A 20,844-nucleotide genomic window follows, 5' to 3' on the forward strand; every position below is an offset into this window, starting at 1 on the left:
TTTAATTCAAATAAATTGGAAAGTCTTTAATTAGCTGTGCTAATTATCCATTAATTACTTATCTGTTAGATTGCTGGAAAGACTTACAGGATTAAGATGGGTTATTCTGATAAAACAGCTTTAATATAAGACTGCAATAATGGGAGAAAGATATACATTGAAAGAGTCTGGAGATTTCAGGCCCACATTTCTTTTTTCTTCCACTGCTGGGTCCCACAGAACCAGCTTTACATCCAGTTCTTGAATCAACACCAGAATGTGTGCAAACACCTGTGTCCCAGGAAGCCTGAGCTCTGCTCATCGTGGGGTCTCCAGAATGAGCTGGCCACATAAGTATATTTCAGCCACCCATCCAGTCTCAACCATCAAAACCTTCAGCTCCACCAAAACCAAGTGCTAGGCATAAATCCCATTATTTTCACTTACTGAGGCTGACAGGCTGGTACATTCTGCCCCCAAATAACTCACAGACCCATGTTTAGTATATTTTAAAGTTTTGGTGAGTACTGTTCTAAGGAACCTTAGATAAGATAAGCATTTGGCCAATTCAGACCTGCTGAGATTAACCTATACTATTCTTTTTCTTAAAAACAAAATCCTACCAGGCTACTTTGCTGTATATTTAAGCTGGAACTAAAAGGACTTTTTTGCTATGGGTCTAAAGTCAGTGTTTTCAGAATAAATTTCTCCCAAGCCCCCGTTTAAACAAAATGAAAGGGATGAGCTGCCCCAGACTGGTCTTTCTCTCTCTGGCAGGCCTCCTTCTCAGCCCTCACCTTCCGCCTCATCTCCAGGATGGCCCTCTCCACCTCCTCCAGGGCTCGCTCTCTCCTCTCCACAGCCCGCTCCCGCCATTCCACCGCCCTCTCCCTCCTCAGAAGCTCTTTTTCTCTTTGGCTGGCCCATAAAGCCAGGGCCCCCACCTGCTCCAGGAGCCTGCCCCAGTCGCCCTCAATACCCGTGGGCAGCTGCGGCCCCTGAGGCCTGGGGTCCTGACGCTGCCCAGCTTGCCCGTGGCCACTCTTCTCCAGCTCGTCTTTGTGCATGCTTTTCAGATGCTTCCATAGGGCTGTGGTGCCCACGTTAACCCCAGGGCCGCGGCTCACCTGCCTGCCACACAGGCGGCAGGTGGCATATTGGTTGGGGTGGTGCCCGGCTCGGGCAGGGGCCAGGTGGAAATATTCCCAGGCCTCGGAAAACCGAGTCCCCTTGTTGTGGGGCATCGCGGTGGGCGTGGCACTGGCAAAAGCGCCGGCCGGTTCTCCCGTCTCACTGATCTCCTCCTCCTCCTTCACTTCCAAGTGCCCTTTTGCCTTCATCCTGTTTCCGTCCTCTTCCTCCTCTTCCCTCCTCATCCTGTCTCCTCTTTACAGCTTTCCTTGAGCCAGAAGTCTCTAAAGCTAAAAGTGTACTTGGGAAGGGACTGGGTGACTCTCAGGGATTTGCAATAGTGGTCAAAGGCTGGCCACACCTGGGTGGCGTGATGTTTCCTCCTTTCTGCTTCACTGGAGAGTCAGGGTGAGTCAGAGCCAAACAAAATGGCCTTTGAGGCTCTCCTGTACCTTCCCTCCATGACCCGGATACGTGCTGATCCCTCCTTGGCTGGGCCAGAAGGCAGGATAATTCAGTGAAGCAATTATTAATACAAAGCTTTCCAGTGAGATTAGTGTTCAGTAGCTCAATCAGCACCACAGGTGTTTTTGAATACTGAGAATTTCAGGTATTCTCTTGATTCTTCTCCTGGATGCTTCCACTGCTTCGGTGCTCCCGGAGACCTGTCTGATGCACTTTGCAGGCAGGAGGAGCAGCCTCAGGGTTCAGGTTGTCCAGGATGCCAGAGCGAGGGCCTCACTGGGTCTCCCTCAGTGTGCGTAGAAGCGAACAGAGACAGATGCTAATGTAGGAGAGACTAGCTGTTCCTCTGAACAGATGCAGAAGTCAGTCCAGAAGCTACAAAGCCTGCCAGGGTCTGGGAAATACAGTTCCCAGTGTAAAGTCAGCTTGCCCCTAGAGAGGTTCCTTGGGGGCTGGGATTCTAAGAACTCCAAACAGCAGGCATAGCTGTTTTCAGCAGGAGGAGCTGGCATACCTGGAGGAGAGAGCAGGGTAGGGCATCTCCACAGCCTGGTTGTGTTGGGGTGACCTCAGCAAGCAGCTCACCACGCTCCACCTTCCCCAGCACCATCACCTGCAAAGCCAACAGTGGATAAAATCTTCCTGATGGCAACTTCCTCCAGATGTTTGGTGTAGGGACCCCATTCTAAGGATAAATTAACACATGGAAAGTTATAGTGCATTTTAAAAAGAGCCTGACTGGTCTCTCTTAGATCATTTTTTAAATGACTGAGAACCTTATCCATCAAGCTTTGCCACCCTGAGCAATTCGGAAGCACCACCCAGCCCCAAGTGGGTACTTACCGGCAAGCAAGGCTTGGGACTGGTCTCTGAGGGTTCCGATGCAGGGAGTGCTCCTACCACGTTGGAAGGTTGTTAGCTGTCTGCTGCCTCCAGGAGGAGGGCACCTCCACTTCCTGTTCCCTCCCACTTCCAGGGAAGCCGTGTTTCTACATGGGTGTGACCCTACCTGTAGGGTTTTTCTGCAATAAATGCAGACCTTTTCTCCTCCTCCTTCCACCACCAAAAAAAGTCGTCCCTGGCAAATGTTGTGAAGTAAAACAATAAATCAAGCACCTACAAGTCTTAGCTGTTTCCAGAAGACTAGATCATCTGGCCTCTCATCTCAAGCAAAGAAGATTTAAGACAAGGGAAGGGTGAAAAATGGGCAAAGCAGCCGCATGCCTTGAGGATACCTGAGGTTTCAAATATTTTGTCCAGTTGTCAGGCTGTGAAGTCTCCATTGTTGGTTGGAAACTATTGGTATTATAAATAAAGTCAGTAGAAAAGTCAGAGAATTTGCAGAAAGGGAAGATTAAATAAAAGGACCCTTCTCCCACAATTTAGAGAAATATAGCAAATTTGGGGTTGATTTCTATTATATTATGTAACTAGAATCGGAAAAGCTGAAATCTGTTGGCTTCTGCTTTCAGCTGAAGTGAAATAAAGGGATAATCACAACTTAAGCAAAAAATATAAATATACAGATAGATAGATTTTAGAGGGAAAACCTACTAAGAGGAGACAAGCACATTTTAAAGATATCCATGGGAGGAAAAACCTTGAGTTATAGGAAGAAAATACAGAAATGGTAGAATAGAAAACATGTAGAGACTAAAAGTTAAATTTCAAGTGAAAAGTAAATGTGTGGGGCCTGGAGAGACTCCAAATAGAAATGAAGAGCTGGTAAAAAAATAGAGGAACTTTTTTTAAAAGTATTTTTCTTTCTAGACTAATAAGCTAAATATTTTCAAACTGATTCTGTGAAAAGTCCTTTGGAAAAGATCCTGTCCAAACTTAACCAAATTGAGTATGGGATCAGTTACAAATGGTCACCATTTCAGTATTTCATCTGTGGAAATAAGGGAATGATCAGTGTTACAGCCAGATTTGGATTCATTTTGCCTGACTCGTCAATCTCATCTTGCTCCAACCTCTGCTTCCAACATCCCCAACTCACACCCAAGTCCATGAACCAATCCATCACCCATCGTCTGTGAATTTCCCACTACTTTTCACCTGTAGGTTCCAGGCCTGATTCTTCCCTGTCCACAAAACATAACTGTGCCAAGTTGTTCCCAGATTTCATCCTTCTCTGTACTCTCACAGAACTCTCCAAATGCTTTTGGCACTTTCTACAGAATTCTTTGTGGTATTACTCACTTATACCATATGTACTTAGAATAATGTGCTGGAGAAACCAATAATTTGCTTGTTTCGTGAATACTTCAGAAACAGACTCACATTGAGTGAGTGAATGATTTTGACTCCTCAGCACAGAAAGGTGTGTGTGTGTGTATGTGTGTGCACGTGTTTGTATGCATGTGTACATAAACTCTTGTTCATATTTATTTCATATTTTTTTCCAATCTGACGTGTTTTTCTTCTTAATCCTTTGAAAGTTAACAAAGAAATACAACTTTGCTTGCTCAGCAAAATCACATATGCTTGACATTTCATAACATGTTTGACTTCAGTTTGAACTAGTTTAGTCTGAAGTTTTTCAATTTTAGAGACCAGAGGAGTTTCAGGACAAGAACCATATTCCTAAGCAAAATTGTAGAACACTGTCTGTAGATGGTATAGAATAGTTGAAACCTGAATCATTCCATGAAATCTGAATTTAGAAAATTTGCAGGCATTAAATCTTTTTAATATTTTTATTGAGTTAACAAGAGATTTCTTCAGTGAACCAGTTGCCTTTATAAAATAATGGAACTTCTACTCCTTCCTGATACTACCATATCATCATCTTTTGGTAGATTAGATGAGCATAGAGAAAATGAATAATGAGAGGGGCTAAAGGTACTGACATTAATACAAACCTTTACACATTTTTAAAACATTTTTTTCACTGTAGATCCTACAGAAATCACCTAGATAAAGTCAGTCTTTGGCATTTTGTTGGATTAAATAAACTGAATTCTCTTTCCTTTACTTAATAAGAATATATTTCAGGAGACCTACTTTTGCTTTTAAGACAGAAAGAGATAGAATTTCATGGATCTGCATTCCTGTCATGTGCCTGCGTCCCCATTAAGTGCTGAATGGGTGGGAAATCTGGGGCTTTAGTGTTTGCTATCTACCATTTTGGGTACAACAAATAACCTCCTCTGAAAGTCTCAGTATTTCCTTGGGGGTTTTACGGTGATGTTCTGAGGGATGTTCATTTGCACCTTGGTGGGATCTCACCAGAAAGATGAGACTTAGTATTATTCTTAGATTTGGTTTCTCAGCTCTGCTCAAAACCAGACTCTTTGGGAATAACTAATCTGTGGGGGAACTGGCACACCAAAATTACATATAGGTAACAGTTCTTTACTAATTAACTAGCATATTCATATATTGTGAAAAATACCTGAGAATTAAAAACAGGGCTGGCCACATGTAAAATACACATATCTCTTGACAAGAAAACAAAACTATAAAAAGGATTATAATTTTCTAGTGTCTCAGATAAAATAATGAAAATCAGATAATACCTTACTGCATATTTTAACCAGGCTCTTGAATAAACCACCATCTCACAGAAACAAGCACAGTGTTGGGAGAAAAAAATAATATTAATAAACTAATTATTATATGAAATTAAAAGACACTTACTCCTTGGAAGGAAAGTTATGACCAGCCTAGATAGCATATTAAAAAGCAGAGACATTACTTTGCCAACCAAGGTCCGTCTAGTCAAGGCTATGATTTTTCCCATGGTCATGTATGGATGTGAGAGTTGGACTGTGAAGAAAGCTGATCGCCGAAGAATTGATGCTTTTGAACTGTGGTGCTGGAGAAGACTCTTGAGAGCCCCTTGGACTGCAAGGAAATCCAACCAGTCCATTCCAAAGGAAGTCAATCCTGGGTGTTCATTGGAAGGACTGATGCTAAAACTGAAACTCCAATACTTTGGCCACCTCAAGCGACGAGTTGACTCACTGGAAAAGAGTCTGATGCTAGGAGGGATTGGGGATAGGAGGAGACGGGGACGACAGAGAATGAGATGGCTGGATGGCATCACCGACTCGATGGACATGAGTTTGAGTGAACTCTGGGAGTTGGTGATGGACAGGGAGGCCTGGCGTGCTATGATTCATGGGGTCTCAGAGAGTCGGATACGACTGAGGGACTGAACTGAACTGAACCCTACTGCTAAGCTCCCTGGTTTTGTAACATAAGCTACCTGCTCTTCTACTTGTTTCTTATTTTAATGCAACGTGCTTTACCAGGAAATATCTTTTGCTGAGATTAAGGTAACACCTCCAGTTTTACCATCAACTACATTCCACTCCCTCTAACCATTCGGTGATTCTGTGCCCTGACTTCCCCATCTGTCAAATGGCAGTAATAAAGTGGGTCCTACCTAGCCTATAGGATTGTTAAGATGATAAAACATTAATTAAGTAAACTCTTTACAAGTCAAAAGTGAAATATTTATATTAAATGGTTTCTGTAGTTGTTGCTACAAACAGTACTTTACCTTATTTGAGGAACAAAAACAACAAAAGTCTGGGTCTCTTTTAGCTTTTGCTCTGACAGAATATTCTTCCCTGGTGTCTGCCTGTTATAACTTCTTTCTATTCTTTAGTTTCCATTTGTGCTATTTTATCTGCCTATATAGAGATGTAATCTTCCTTTTCCAGGACTCAGAATCCAGATTTGCAACATTAGTATAGTAATGGCAAGCCACTCCAGTACTCTTGCCTAGAAAATCCCATGGACGGAGGAGCCTTGTAGGCTGCAGTCCATGGGGTCGCTACGAGTCAAACATGACTGAGCGACTTCACTTTCACTTTCACACATTGGAGAAGGAAATGGCAACCCACTCCAGTGTTTTTGCCTGGAGAATCCCAGGGACGGGGGAGCCTAATGGGCTGCTGTCTATGGGGTCACACAGAGTCGGACACGACTGAAGTGACTTAGCAGCAGCAGCCCCAGCAGATTCTTCTTAAATTGACCTGACCTTGAATTCTAGCTGTTAATTTGTAACATATCTATAAGCGATTGCCTATTTATAGTTCACATTTTAAGCAACCTCTTAAAGGCAAACACTGCCTTGTTAAAAGTGGAAAGGACTTCCCTGATGGTCCAATGGTTAAGACTTTCCATTTTAACTGCAGTGGGGGTGCAGGTTCAATACCTGGTCCGGGGAGTTCCACCAATAAATAAATAAATAAAGTAATAAAAATGGAAAAAGTAATTGTGTGCCAATTTGCCTCATCTGAGGCCCAGTGGAGATGTATGGGGCACCAGTTTCTTCTGAATTGGCAAATAATTCTTTCCATATTCTGTCTCTAACCCCAGAGAATTTTTACCTGCTCACTGAGGAATGTGTTTCCCACAGCAAACCTCACCTGGTTTATACAGAGGAGCTTCCCGCAAGGTGAAAGAGAAGGTAAGGAAATCAGTCAGTGGAAGTGGGTTTGGCAAAGAAAGCAAGAAAACAAAGAACAATAGAAGTTGCCACTGCCCAGGTCAATCTTGGCATTTAAGAACAATTCTTATTCCAAGAAAAACATCATCTTGCCTACCAAATGCCATTTTCTGACACCTCATCTGGCTCCTCCAAGGAGCAGGGAGGTATTTCCCAGAATACAAGAAATACAGTTGACTTTGTCCATTCACATATAAACAGTACTGTTATTATTTAACTGTTGGCAAATGCAGATCTCTTCTATGAGAGCAAGCAAGTTTAATTCAATGTACATGTATTAATCATGTCATTTAGTTCCAGTTAACTTAGCATCACTACCTTAAATCAAGAAACAATTTCTATTTTTTCTTGCAAGGATCTGGGTAGGGTGGGGGTGGAGGATTGAAGGAAGTATATGTAAATAACTTGGCTCCATGACAAGGAACATGTTCATCAGGAGGATTAAAGTTCCCGGAGCAGGACATACATGGAGACAAGCTCAGGTGAGAATGTACAAAGCCATGTTTTCATGGTAAACACGATAGACACTGCCAGAACAATCTGGGCCATCTCTTGCCTGGGACAATGGCCCTTCTCCTTTCTCCAGAGTCATTTTTCCTCAAAGCTCAATATATTTTCAACAGTAGCAGTCACATATTTCTTGCTGCATTATCTTTAATTGATTAAGTTTTAAGTCTTTGTTGATGAATGATTTTATTGATCCACTTGACTCATGTTGAATTACTGGTTTTGTTACTGGATCACTCTAAAAACAATTCACCCACAATAATGACAGGATGCAATCCTGCAAATATCTGTTAAGGGTCTTTATAGATTTGTTCATCATAGATATGTTAGAAGGGTCATTATCCTTACAACCATGAGGCCAGGCACTGTGGCCAGAATTTTACCAGCACACAACTGCATGTAGTTATTACTTTGGCAAGTGCTAACTTTAGAATTAGCATGTAGAACCTTTAGTGTCAAGAAGCTGTGAAACAAAGTTCTGACCTACAGGGACAGAGAGTTGTGCATTCATGTCGTGCTGCCATGTATGCTATTTGGAGGTGGTACCAACAGTGGCAGTTAAATAGGATTCTGTTTCTAAAGAAGACTCACAGGACCCCAAATGACAGTGTTATAAATAAATAACAGCTTGTTTCAGGAAAAGGATATAATCTAGCAACAATATCCTTAAAGTAAGGATATGGATCCCATGTACACATCTGAAAGTGAAGTGAAAGTGTTAGTCACATGCTCATGTCTGACTCTTTGGGACACTATGGACCATCACTGGCCAGGTTCCTCTGTCCATGGAATTCTCCAGGCAAGAATACTGGAATTCAGGCCATTCCCTTCTCCAGGGGATCCTCCCGACCTAGGGATCAAACCCAGGTCTCCTGCATTGCAGGCACATTCTTTACCATTTGAGTCACCATGTACACATTCACAGCACCTCAAAGTGGAGGACCCAAAATGGAGTCTCAGCTGAGGTTGTTTTATATTTTCCTGGTTACTTAGGTGTATTCTTGCTTCTATGCACTCTCCACAGAAGAGACCTCCCAGGATCTCACTCAGGCCAGGGACAAATCATCAGTGTCGCTGTTATCAGCAATGCTGATGAGCTGGGAAAACTTGCCCCCAGGCCCACTAGACCCCTGGTTATAAATAAACCAACGCCTTTAACCAGTATATCCCATACCTTGACCATGGATTGATGCCATGTAGGAGCTTGAACAAAACAGTTAAGTTTAATTCCAGGCTTGCCAGACAAATGGACAAGAGCTTCAGTTTGAACACCTTTAGACTACACCACTGTAAGCTGAACTGTCTCCAGCCATGCCTTGGCATCATTTTACAGCTTATATGGGAAATATTAGTGATGAACCTTATTCTTATCTGTCTTGCAGAAATGTATACCATTAGTGAAAAGAGAAAGCACAAAGATGGATTTTGGGAACTGAAGTCTGTTTTGACAAGTGTCTATGATAATAAATCAGCCCACTCAAAAAACCTGACCATCTGGTGTATGGCTCTGTCTCCAGCCCCTGGACACAAAGTGTGGAATAGCTCATCTGAAAAGATCACATTTTCCTTGGGTGAGTTATCTATTTAATGAGGTCAACAAGGGGGTGGCCAAGACTGCCATAAGATCAGAACATTTCTAACTAAAACAAATAGAATACTGATTGTTTCCATGATATTTTAACCTCTGAAAACTCTCTCTACACTATTCAAAATTATTTGATTTCTACGTATCAAACATTTTTTGACTAAAGGGACTCTACTGAAAAGAATTTCCTCAAATAAAAATAAACTGATTCCTGTTTGCAAGAATTTCTGGTGAATACAGTGAACTTTTTGTTCAGATTCAATTAATAATGACTCAATTAACTAGCATTTTTTAATCTACTATATAATGAAATTTAACACTAATATATTGATAATCAAGAGAGTTTTTAAAATCCTAAAATTACTTCTGAGTCTATAAAATCATTCATTTATATATAGCATATTTAATTCTAATTCTTAGGAATGGATAAGCCATGTTGTATATGTGTGTTTGCTTTCAGTTCAGTTAAGTTCAGTTGCTCAGTCGTGTCCGACTCTTTGCGACCCCGTGAATCACAGCACACCAGGCCTCCCTGTCCATCACCAACTCCCAGAGTTCACTCAAACTCATGTCCATCGAGTCGGTGATGCCATCCAGCCATCTCATTCTCTGTCGTCCCCTTCTCCTCCTGCCCCTAATCTCTCCCAGCATCAGACTCTTTTCCAGTGAGTCAACTCTTCACATGAGGTGGCCAAAGTATTGGAGTTTCGGCTTTAGCATCAGTCCTTCCAATGAACACCCAGGATTGATCTCCTTTAGAATGGACTGGTTGGATCTCCTTGCAGTCCAAGGGACTCTCAAGAGTCTTCTCCAGCACCACAGTTCAAAAGCATCAGTTCTTCGGTGATCAGCTTTCTTCACAGTCCAACTCTCACATCCATACATGACCACTAGAAAAACCATAGTCTTGACTAGACGGACCTTTGTAGGCAAAGTAATGTCTCTGCTTTTTAATATACTATCAAGGTTGGTCATAACTTTCCTTCCAAGGAGTAAGCGTCTTTGAATTTCATGGCTGCAATCAGCATTCACAGTGATTTTGGAGCCCAAAAAAATAAAGTCTGACACTGTTTCCACTGTTTTTCCCTCTATTTCCCATGAAGTGATGGGACCAGATGCCATGATCTTAGTTTTCTGAATGTTGAGCTTCAAGCCAACCTTTTCACTCTCCTCCTTCACTTTCATCAAGAGGCTTTTGAGTTCCTCTTCACTTTCTGCCATAAGGGTAGTGTCATCTGCATATCTGAGATTATTGATATTTCTCCCAGCAATCTTGATTCCAGCTTGTGCTTCTTCCAGCCCAGAGTTCCTCATGATGTACTCTGCATAGAAGTTAAATAAGCAGGGTGACAATAGACAACCTTGACGTACTCCTTTTCCTATTTGGAACCAGTCTGTTGTTCCATGTCCAGTTCTAACTGTTGCTTCCTGACCTGCATACAGGTTTCTCAAGAGGCAGGTCAGGTGGTCTGGTATTCCCATCTCTTTCAGAATTGTCCACAGTTTATTGTGATCCACACAGTCAAAGGCTTTGGCACAGTCAATGAAGCAGAAATTGATGTTTTTCTGGAACTCTCTTGCTTTCTCCATGATCCAGCGGATGTTGGCAATTAGATCTCTGGTGCCTCTGCCTTTTCTAAAACCTGCTTGAACATCTGGAAGTGTTTGCTTTAGTCGTGTCCAACTCTTTGCTTCCCCGTGGACTGTAGCCCACCAGGCTCCTCTGTCCACTGGAATTTTCCAGAATACTGGAGCAGGTTGCCATTTCCTCCTCCAGAGGATCTTTCCAACCCAGGGATCAAACCCACGCCCCTTGTGTCTCCTGCATTGGTAGGCAGATTCTTTACTACCCTGCCACCAAGGAAGCCTGGAAAAGCCATGTATACCATATCATGATTTTAGTATACCTAGATTTGAAGCACAGAATCTCACACAGAGGATTTTTATGACTCCAAAGTTGGTATGTGGAATCATTCTACTTATTACAACATTTGATTAACCAGAATAAATTACTTTGAACCAGATCAAATAATAAAGATTTACTACATAAAAGATGTGAACAAATGTCTCAACAAATATAGTAACAACAGATTGCCCATAAAAAACTGAAGTGTGTAGTGACAACTGTCAACTATTCTTATGTAACAACAAAGTAATGCCTATAAACCTTAATTTTGCAAGTCATTATTACAACTCCACAGAATCACTAACATCTTTTACCACCTTCCTATTTTCAGAGATATTATAGTCTATAGCTTATAAAAACCAGAATAATTTATGAGGGAAAAATTTCCCTTTGTTTCAAGGCTACAGTCTGCATATTGGGTCCTTCCCAACCCTGACACCAATGCTGATGGTTGGTTCCTGTGAGCCTTGGATGGGGTATGTGGCTCTGTAAGTCCACCCCCACCCTGCCGGAACAGGTGCCATTCAGACACCAGGACAGTAGCATCGTCGCTGCATCCCTACCCATTCACTTCATTCTGTGAACTTTGAATTAATTATTCAGGAATGGTCATGAAATATCCATACTCAACTTGGCCTAATTCCCTCAGAAATAAGTGCTCCTCCTTTCTAGAACACTGTACAAGGTTAGGGCTACAGTCTTAGAAGAGGGTAAAGGTAAATGGTTCTCACATAGATTTTAGTAGCTTTGGCAGAATCCTAAATCATCACAGACAGGTTTTGTTGTTCTTGTTTAGTCACTCAATTGTGTCTGACTCTTTGTGACCCCATGGACTATAGCCCACCAGGCTCCTCTGTCCATGGGATTTCCCAGGCAAGAATACTGGAGTGGGTTGCCATTTCCTTCTCCAGGGGATCTTCCTGATCCAGGGATTGAACCCACATCTTCTGCATTGGCAGGCAGATTCTTTACCACTGAGCCACCAGGGAAGCATCACATTTGAAAAATATTTTATGATGTTAAGACTCTGTTCCTTGGTTTTTTGTTATTGTTTAAAGACTATTTTTTAGAGCAGATTTGACTTCACAGCAAAATTAAGAGGAAGGTACAGAGATTTCTCATATACCCTTTCCCCACATGTGCATCTTCTCCCTCATTATCCACATCACCCACCAGATTGGTGCCTTTGTCACCACTGATGAACCTACACCAACACAAAACAATTGCCCAAAGGCCTTAGTTTACTCTAGGGTTTCCTCTTGGTTATGTGCATACTATGGATTTGGACAAATGATGTACTCATCATTATAGTGTCATAGACCCCTAAGTTTTCACTGTCCTAATATAGACTTCTTTCACTTAGTAATATGTGTTTAGGGTTCCTCCATGTATTTCATGGCTTAACAGGTTTTTTTTTTTTTAGCACTGAATAATATTCCTTTCAATGAGTATACCACAGTTTATATATTCATTCATCTACTGAAGGACATCTTGTTTGCTTCTGAGTTTGGGCAATTAAAAATAAAGCCTTTATATTCTTTTCCCACATAGGCCATTCACTTTACTATACACCTGAAGCTAACACACACTGTAAATCAACTATACTCCAGTAAATATTTTTAAAAAGTAACGCTACGAGTCAGACATGATTGAGTGACTTCACTTTCACTTTTCACTTTCACACATTGGAGAAGAAAATGGCAACCCACTCCAGTATTCTTGCCTGGAGAGTCCCAGGGACGGGGGAGCCTGGTGGGCTGCCGTCTATGGGGTCACACAGAGTCGGACACGACTGAAGTGACTTAGCAGCAGCAGCAGCAGCAAAGCTTCAATAAACATTCATGTGCAGGTTTGTGTGGGTCATGTGTTTGCAACTCCTTTGAGTAAATACCAAAGAGCACAATTGCTAGACTGTATTATAAAAGTATGTTTAGATTTATAAGAAATCAACAAATTGTCTTTGAAACTGACTATATCATTTTGCACACCCATCAACCAGCAATGAAGGAGAGTTACTATTGCTCCACATCCCTGCCAGCATTTTGTATTGTCAGTATTCTAGATTTCAGCCATTCTAACAGGTGTAGCAATATTTCAGTGTTGTTTCAATTTGCATTTTCTGATGATATATGATGTGGAGCATGTTTTCATATGCTTATTTGCCAAATGTATATTCTCTGTGGTGAGATGTCTATCTCTGGCCCATTTTTAAATCAGGTTATCTGTTTTCTTATTGTTGAGATTTAAGAATTCTTTGAATATTTTGATAACGGTTCTTTATCAGATGTGTATTTTGCAAATATTTTCTTCCAAGCTTGCCTTCTCATTCTCTTGAACTATATTTGACTTTAATATCAGAAAATAGTGAATATTTTTAAGTTAATAAGGAAGAGCACTGATTCTGGTATTCAAAGCACACCATAATTTCAATTTTACAGGATAACCCTGTGCTAGTATAATTTTAGGCTCTGAGCAGATGGTTAATTTTAAATTGTCAAATAAGTTTTCATCCTTCACAATCAAACATTAAGATAATAAATCTTAAACAGTTCAATTTCCCAAAATTATAGCTTGTATTCTGCTCATATTCTGATATCTATCTTCATGAATGATTTAGAAGATACAGTTGAGGCTCCACAAAGCACTGTCATTGCAATACCATATTTTCCCATTTGTTATACGTTCTTAAACATTTACTTGCAAACATGCTTTCTGCCTGCAGTGGTACTGCTGGATGCTTCACAAACTCTGGAGCAAAGTTCTGATGCCTTGAGTAAGGATCATTGCCTTGTGGAAGAGTCAGACTATTATTGTAGACAGATATTGAGATGAAAACGCAGGAGATAAATCTGTCTCTCAGTGCTAAAATAGAGAAATTCTGAGACTATTATCTAACAGAAGGGAGATTTAGAGAGAGAAGGGGAGGAGTTTTTGCTCTCTTTTGTTCCCAGAAAAGAGTAATAATGTGGGAAGGCTAAAAGGTAACAGCCCTCTGAGGTGCTTGCTTCCCCACCTACCCCTATCTTCCAGGACATTCAACTGCTCAGTGATTCTTACCCTAGAAAACTCAGGAAGGGGAAGGGATCAAGGTGAAGGTGACTTGTCAGGCAGCTATTTGGCCTAAAGAACTGTCGTGATTCAACAGTAGTTTAAAAAAAAAAGACTAAAAATATTCTAACATGTCAACCTAGTCTATGAGAATGTTTAATATTGTAGTGCTGCAGAATCAACGTTTTGGCATATGCAAGGAGTTATTTTGTTTTGGGGCAGTAGAGGGACTATCTTATATTGTTTCAATTCAAAAGTTAAGTGCAGATACCTCCCCAGGTAGGTAATATTATCAGCCTCAACAGAGATTTGTTGATTAAATTGATTTTCAAAACAGCTGAGATCCAGATCTTAGGGATACAAGAGAGTTAAGGATTAATGAGTGGTTCACTGTGTGTAAGAGTGTCCATATGTGTTTGAGGATGTGGGAAGAAGAGTCAAAAGGGATAGCTCAATAGCGGAATAAGAGGACTAGTGAATATGAAGATGACATATGCCAGCCAAATTCTCTGGTTTCATGGTTTCCCACATACCTGTGACTGATCCCAGGAAAGTTGAGAATATCAAGAAAGGACTTTATTGTACATATGGATCACCTAATGATCTTCTTAAAAAGCAGATTTTGATTCAGTAATTTGAGGGGTTGGGAGGGACCTGAGCGTCTGCATTTCTATTAAGATCCTAAAAGTTAGTATGAACCACATTTTGGGAAGCAAGGACCTACCCAAACCCTGAGGTTCAGTTCTTTTCTGAGTGAATCAGCTAATGGCTGAGTCAAACTCTGAGGAAGCTCCAGAATTGACCCCGCTGCCCCTGTGGGACACAGATGGCCACTGCTGCCCATGAGGGTGGTCCTAAGAGCCCTGCTAGGCCTGTGCAGAGTGGACACACTCAGAAATGGATGAAGTGTTCAGTAGCCCAGCCCTTCACAACATTATGGTAAATGTAATAGTCTGAAAACTAGCTGACATGTTTCTGTTAAATTCTGTATTTGATTTTGGGAAATAAATTTTCTTTGTTAGGCTTTAGCCCCTCCTTTCTATACCTGTTTAGTTTTGTTTTCACCAGGACAGAATTTCTACTTCAGAGGCCAGTCTGAAACTAGAAACTCTTGATAGCCTCAGCAAAGCTGTGCATCATTTTTGTCATAGAGCAAAGGGCTCATCTCAAAATGCAAATCTTTCAGTAATAACATCATAATGCTCTGTGAAGCTAAGGACCCTGCAGCTTACAAAGATATTTAGTGATGAAACCTGGCAAAATAATATCTTGAGATAGAAATAGTCAACAAATAAAAATTAAATGCTTCTTTCCTAATTTGGAAATATAGGATTGAGCATAACCTATCAACAGCTTTTGTTCCAGTTGGCAAACATTTTCTGTTTTTAACCTGCCAGATAGTAAATATGTTGTTTTGTGGACCGTGTGGTCTCTATCACAATTATTCAGCTTTGCTATTGTAGTACAAAAGCAGCCATGCTGCTGCTGCTGCTGCATCGCTTCAGTCGTGTCCGACTCTGTGCGACCCCATAGATGGCAGCCCACCAGGCTCCCGTGTCACTGGGATTCTCCAGGCAAGAACACTGGAATGGGTTTCCATTTCCTTCTCCAGTGCATGAAAGTGAAAAGTGAAAGTGAAGTCACTCAGTCGTGTCCAACTCTTAGCGACCCCATGGACTGCAGCCTACCAGGCTCCTCTGTCCATGGGATTTTCCAGGCAAGAGTACTGGAGTGGGTTGCCATTGCCTTCTCTGAAAAGCAGCCATAGATAATACATAAACAAATGGGCATGGCTGTATTTCAATAAAGCTTTATTTGCAAATATAGACAGTGAGTGGAATTTCACCTTAGCCATAGTTTGCCAGTCTCTATTATAATCAATCTACAGACAAAAACACCTGTGCATTATTTTTCCATACCCATGTTCCATCTCATTAAGGTTGCTATTTCTGTCAGGTGTTACCAGAAAAACCCAAACGAACTTTTTGCCCAGCCCAATAGTTTGGAAAATGAGGCTTATGACACAACAGCAGTCAGATACATATTTAAAACTGATCTTCTTTCATTCAGGGGTAAGAGGGAATCTATAGATATATATTCATCCACTTGTATTTGCCAGGAACTAGGAATATAGTGAGAAACAAAACAATTGCGTCTCTTGAGAGACATAGCAATGAAGTAATGGGACCTTTGCTAGGGTAAACATTAAGTACTATGAGCACATCACAAAGAACCCTAGGGTTCTTTGAGTTTGAGAGGTACGTAGTAGAAAGTTTGGAATGGGAAAGTCTCAGGAAACAGCAAACACAAAGATCAAGAAGTCATAGAAAACATATTATGTTTGGTAAATTGGGTTGGATTGAGGATATGATTTTAAAGAGATGTAAAAGATAAAGATTCCCTGGTGGTTCAGTCAGTAAAGAATTTGCCTGCAAAGCAGGAGACCCAAGTTCAATCCCTGGGTTGGGAAAATCCCCTGAAGAATGGAATGACTACCTCCTTCAATAATCTTGCCTGGAGAATTACATGAACAGAGGAGCCTGGCGGGCTACGGTGCATGCAGTTGCAAAGAGTCAGATATGACTGAGCGACTAACACTGTCCAAAGATAATAGGCAACATCAGGAAATGAAGATGGAAATTTAATGTGGGATTAAATCAGAATCAGATTTGTGTGTCGTACTGAGGAGTTCAGACTTGTTCCTGATAGCATGAGGGGAAGAGGATAGTCACTCTACTACATACTCACATACTCTTCATATAACTACCCCTCAGAATACTTAATAGCAAGCAAGTGGTCATTTATGATAGCAAGTCACAGCCAACTGTGAGCACAACCTATAGTCAACAGCAATAACAAATCACCAATGAAAATAAAGCACAGATGCTTTTAGGTTACAAAAACAAATTCATTCCAATGTGCTCTGTGCTATCAAGTGACATAAATTATATATACCTATTCCTTAAAGAATAGAAACAATGATATCATTTTTAATTAAATGTCCAAATAATTGATTCGGATCATCAGATGTGTAATACTATCCTCAATGCCATTATATATAGAAAAATCACAAAATCCCCTAACCTTAAATAAAAATAACTTTATTTAAATAAAATTAATTTAAATATAATTAAATAACTATATTTAATAATCAAATACTAATTATATTAATCCACATATTCCTAAAGTCAATAGGTCCTTCTGACATTTGTAAATTGTTTTAAACTGCTGGTAGAATTATTTTACAGTACAACAGTGAACCTTAAGGAACTGACATGAATGTATAATGATAAGTGAAACAACATATATCAGCCTCTCTTTCATCCCAGAAACCACACACACACACATGAGGGAGAGAAAAAATAGTTGTAGCCAAATAAAAATTTTACGAAAAAAATAGAAATTTTAGTAAGAGCACAATAGTACCATCAATCTTATGTCCATTCATGTCATGTCCTTTTGGAGAGCTGTATCATTGTTTCTATTCTTAGTGATAAAAAATATTTTTGTGGGTCTATGGATTTGTAAACTGTATAGTTACTAGCCAAATGCCTCAAAACATAGCTGCTATAATGGTTTTAACAGGTCTTGGTTAAAGGTGGCACTCTCCAGGAAGCTTTCCCTAACCTCTCAATGTTGGTTGGTGCCCCTGCTTGCATTCCCCTGGCATTCTGCGCTTCTCTTATCAGAGCACTCAGCACGGTGCCTAGCTACCTACCTGTATTCTAGGCTGTATGCTCTTTAAAGACAGTCCTATGTCTTTACCTTTCACCATTTTAGTCCACTGCCTTGCCCATAGCAAGCAATAATGATGACTTTTAATCGATAATAATTTGTTAGATGAATAAATAAATGTTTGGCGGGAACTAAGTTAATATTTTATCTTCCTGCCACAGTATTTTGCTCATTAGCAATGTCTGTTTATCCTTCCAGGCTCAGTGAACCCTCCAACAGATTCTCCACTCAATGCTACAGAAGCTACCCTTGGCACGCGACCTTCTCCAGCCAACAGCATATCTCCTACAGGTAAGAATGTTTTCATATGTTTTACTTCCCATGAACTATTAATCCTTTAAATAGACTGATAAAGAAAAAAATTTCAGAAAATTTGTATAATTCATGCCCCATCCTTATCTATGGAGATTTTAAATAAATATATTAAGTACTATTTTCATGGATTAAAAGAATTAGCACAACTTCCAAAATGCTTCACTTTAAGACCTGGCAAAACCAGGGTCAATAAATAGTCAATGAGAAATTTAAATTGTTTTTATTATTAAAGAAGTTAATAAATTGACAGTGCTCCTCTACAACCGTGCTCTCAGTGGGGTGTTTAAGAAATTCTTGTAAATAGGGATCCTGTGGGCCATAGGTAGGTAGATAGTTTTAAATTTAAATTTGTTCTGGTTCAAATTAATTTTGACAAAGTTGACTGGGGCGAGGACTTGAATTCAGACTTCCAATGGCATTATTAACAAAGGAGTTCAGGCTGGATCAGTCAGTGTTACCATGGCAAAGGGATAGCAGTGACTTTCATAAGTTGGCATTGATGCAAACAAATCATAAATTTCCATGTCTGTGGCCTTTATGTTTAATAAAGAACCAAGGTGACTTTCTCTAGCACAGAAAAGTATGTTCTACATACAGTAGAAGTATGCTTTTTATTTCTTCTTTAATTAAAACTATCAATTTTAGCTCAAAACAAGAACTGAAAATGGAATAAGACAAAGCAGGCACTAGCAATGAGCAATTCGTTTAGCCTGTAGCCTTTGACAGATAGCCTGCAGCCACTGTCACAGGTTGATGGCGCTCAGAGAATGAAGCATGTGGCAGAGTGAGAAATGCCTGCAAATCACCCAATAGAAGTTTTGCATCTGTCTATTTTTTCCTAGTTCTTAAGGCTTTGTAATTTTCTCTCTTTTATGCTTCTTTTTCTTCCACTTCTAACTCATAATTCAGCAATAAACCATAGTAAATTATGATATTCTTCATTCAACAAACATTAGCATATTCAACAGTAATACCTTAAATCTCTCTAGAACTCTATGTATTAGTTATCCGTCGCTGTATAACAAACTATCCAGACAAAAATAAAGTAGGTATAACATATATATTGTCTCATTTTTTTTTATTTTATTGGAGGCAAATTACCTTACATTAATATATTGGTTGGTTTTGCCATACATTGACATGAATCCGCCCCGGGTGTACATGTGTTCTCTTTCTTGAACCCCCCTCCCACCTCCCTCTTCCCCATATCCTCCCTCCATGTCATCCCCATGCACCAGTCCCAAGCATCCTGTATCATGCGTCGAACCTGTACTGGTCACTTATGATAATATACATGCTACAATGCCATTCTCCCCAATCATCCCACCTTCACCCTCTCCCACAGAGTCCCAAAAACTGTTCTATATGCCTATGTCTCTTTTGCAGTCTCGTATGCAGGGTTCAGGTTACCATCTTTCTAAATTCCATATATATGTGTTAGTAGAGTTTGAGTGTACTCCGGGAGTTGGTGATGGACAGGGAGGCCTAGCGTGCTGTGATTTATGGGGTCGCGGAGAGTCGGACACAACTGAGCGACTGAACTGAACTGAACTGATTGTCTCATATGTTTTTACACAAGACAGGAGCAGCTTAGCTGAGTGTGTGACTCAGATTCTTTCATGAGGGTGGAGTCAGGCTGTTGGACTCCCATCATCTGAAGGCTTGACTGAAGCTGAGGGCTCTGCTTCCAAACTTGAACACGTTGGCAGGAGGTCTCAGCTACTCACCACATGGACTCTCTACAGGGCTGCCTCTCTCTACAGCAGCTGTAGTCCCCTAGACTAAGTAATTCAAGAAATAGAGTCACCAAGATAAAACCCCCCTTCCTCCCTATGACCCAGTCTACAAAACTGTACACCACTATTATTGCTATATTCTATCTGTTAAAAGCAAGCCACACGTCCAGCTTATACTCAAAAGGAAGAGAATTGAGCTCCACCTCTTGAAGGAAAAAGTGTCAAAGAATTTGTGTACAAAGTAAAGCAACCACATTTTATCACTTAGAAAATGTTTGCACCTAAAATTCAATGTGGTTTGATCTTTTATATGGGAGGATCCCATAGACAGAGGCAGGTTACAAGTCCATGCGGTTCCAAAGAATCAGACATGACTAAAGTGACTGAGCATGCACACATTTATAATGAGAGGTAGGTGGAGTAAGCATTCCCATTCCCATTTTCCAGATGTGGACACTGAGATACTGAGAGCTTAAGTGACCACATGACTAATAAGTGGCAAAGCTAGTATTCACACCAAAGTGTTGTGAATATAAATCTAGTTCTCAACGCATTAGATGCCATGTTTTTTCCAGTTGGTCTAAAAACTTCATGAGGACAGGGATCATGTTTGTTTTACTTCCTCACACATGCCTAACACAGAACTGGCATGCAAAAATATTAGTTGAATAAGTGAATGAAAAAGAATAAATGAGAATAATGTTCCTTCACTATGTAGATATCATGTAATAGATTCTGTGATGATAATTTGTTTCTGCCTTGAGAAAGATTGCTGTGTGCTTGGAGAGAGATAGCATGCACATATGAAACTAGTAAGTCCAAACAGTAAGGTGGAAAGTGCCGTGTTTTATAGAATTGCAATACTGAAGGAGGTCATCATTGTCATGCTTGGTCACTCAGTTGTGTCCAACTCTTTGAGACCCTTTGGACTGTAGCCAGCCAGGCTCCTCTGTCCATGGAATTTTTCAGGCAA

General features: G+C 40.5%; 2 protein-coding genes across 4 annotated transcripts in view; one reads left to right on the plus strand and one right to left on the minus strand.

Moving 5' to 3' along the window:
* Nucleotides 1-20,844, plus strand: part of CD96 (CD96 molecule) — a 104,431-nt gene that overhangs the window by 38,057 nt on the left and 45,530 nt on the right. For all 3 annotated transcript variants that reach the window (XM_088836851.1, XM_088836853.1, XM_055418298.2), the window contains exons 6-8: nt 6,910-7,000; nt 8,929-9,117; nt 18,019-18,111. In XM_088836851.1, coding sequence (XP_088692977.1) covers nt 6,910-7,000; nt 8,929-9,117; nt 18,019-18,111 — 373 coding nt within the window. The remainder of the gene's footprint in view (nt 1-6,909; nt 7,001-8,928; nt 9,118-18,018; nt 18,112-20,844) is intronic.
* Nucleotides 150-2,562, minus strand: ZBED2 (zinc finger BED-type containing 2). The gene is made up of 2 exons (XM_055418312.2): nt 2,419-2,562; nt 150-2,260 (listed from the first exon to the last, which is right to left on the minus strand). The coding sequence occupies exon 2, from the start codon at nt 1,353-1,355 to the stop codon at nt 702-704; it is 654 nt and encodes a 217-aa protein (XP_055274287.1). The 5' UTR covers nt 1,356-2,260; nt 2,419-2,562; the 3' UTR covers nt 150-701.

Source organism: Moschus berezovskii, chromosome 1 (genome assembly GCF_049115385.1).
Source record: "Moschus berezovskii isolate FMDL1 chromosome 1, NW_MosBer_1.0, whole genome shotgun sequence".
Classification (NCBI taxonomy): Eukaryota; Metazoa; Chordata; class Mammalia; order Artiodactyla; family Moschidae; genus Moschus; species Moschus berezovskii.

Bases quoted from the DNA above. Each gene is read 5' to 3' on its own strand.
- ZBED2 (XM_055418312.2), bottom strand. From the start codon at position 1,355: ATGAGGAGGGAAGAGGAGGAAGAGGACGGAAACAGGATGAAGGCAAAA.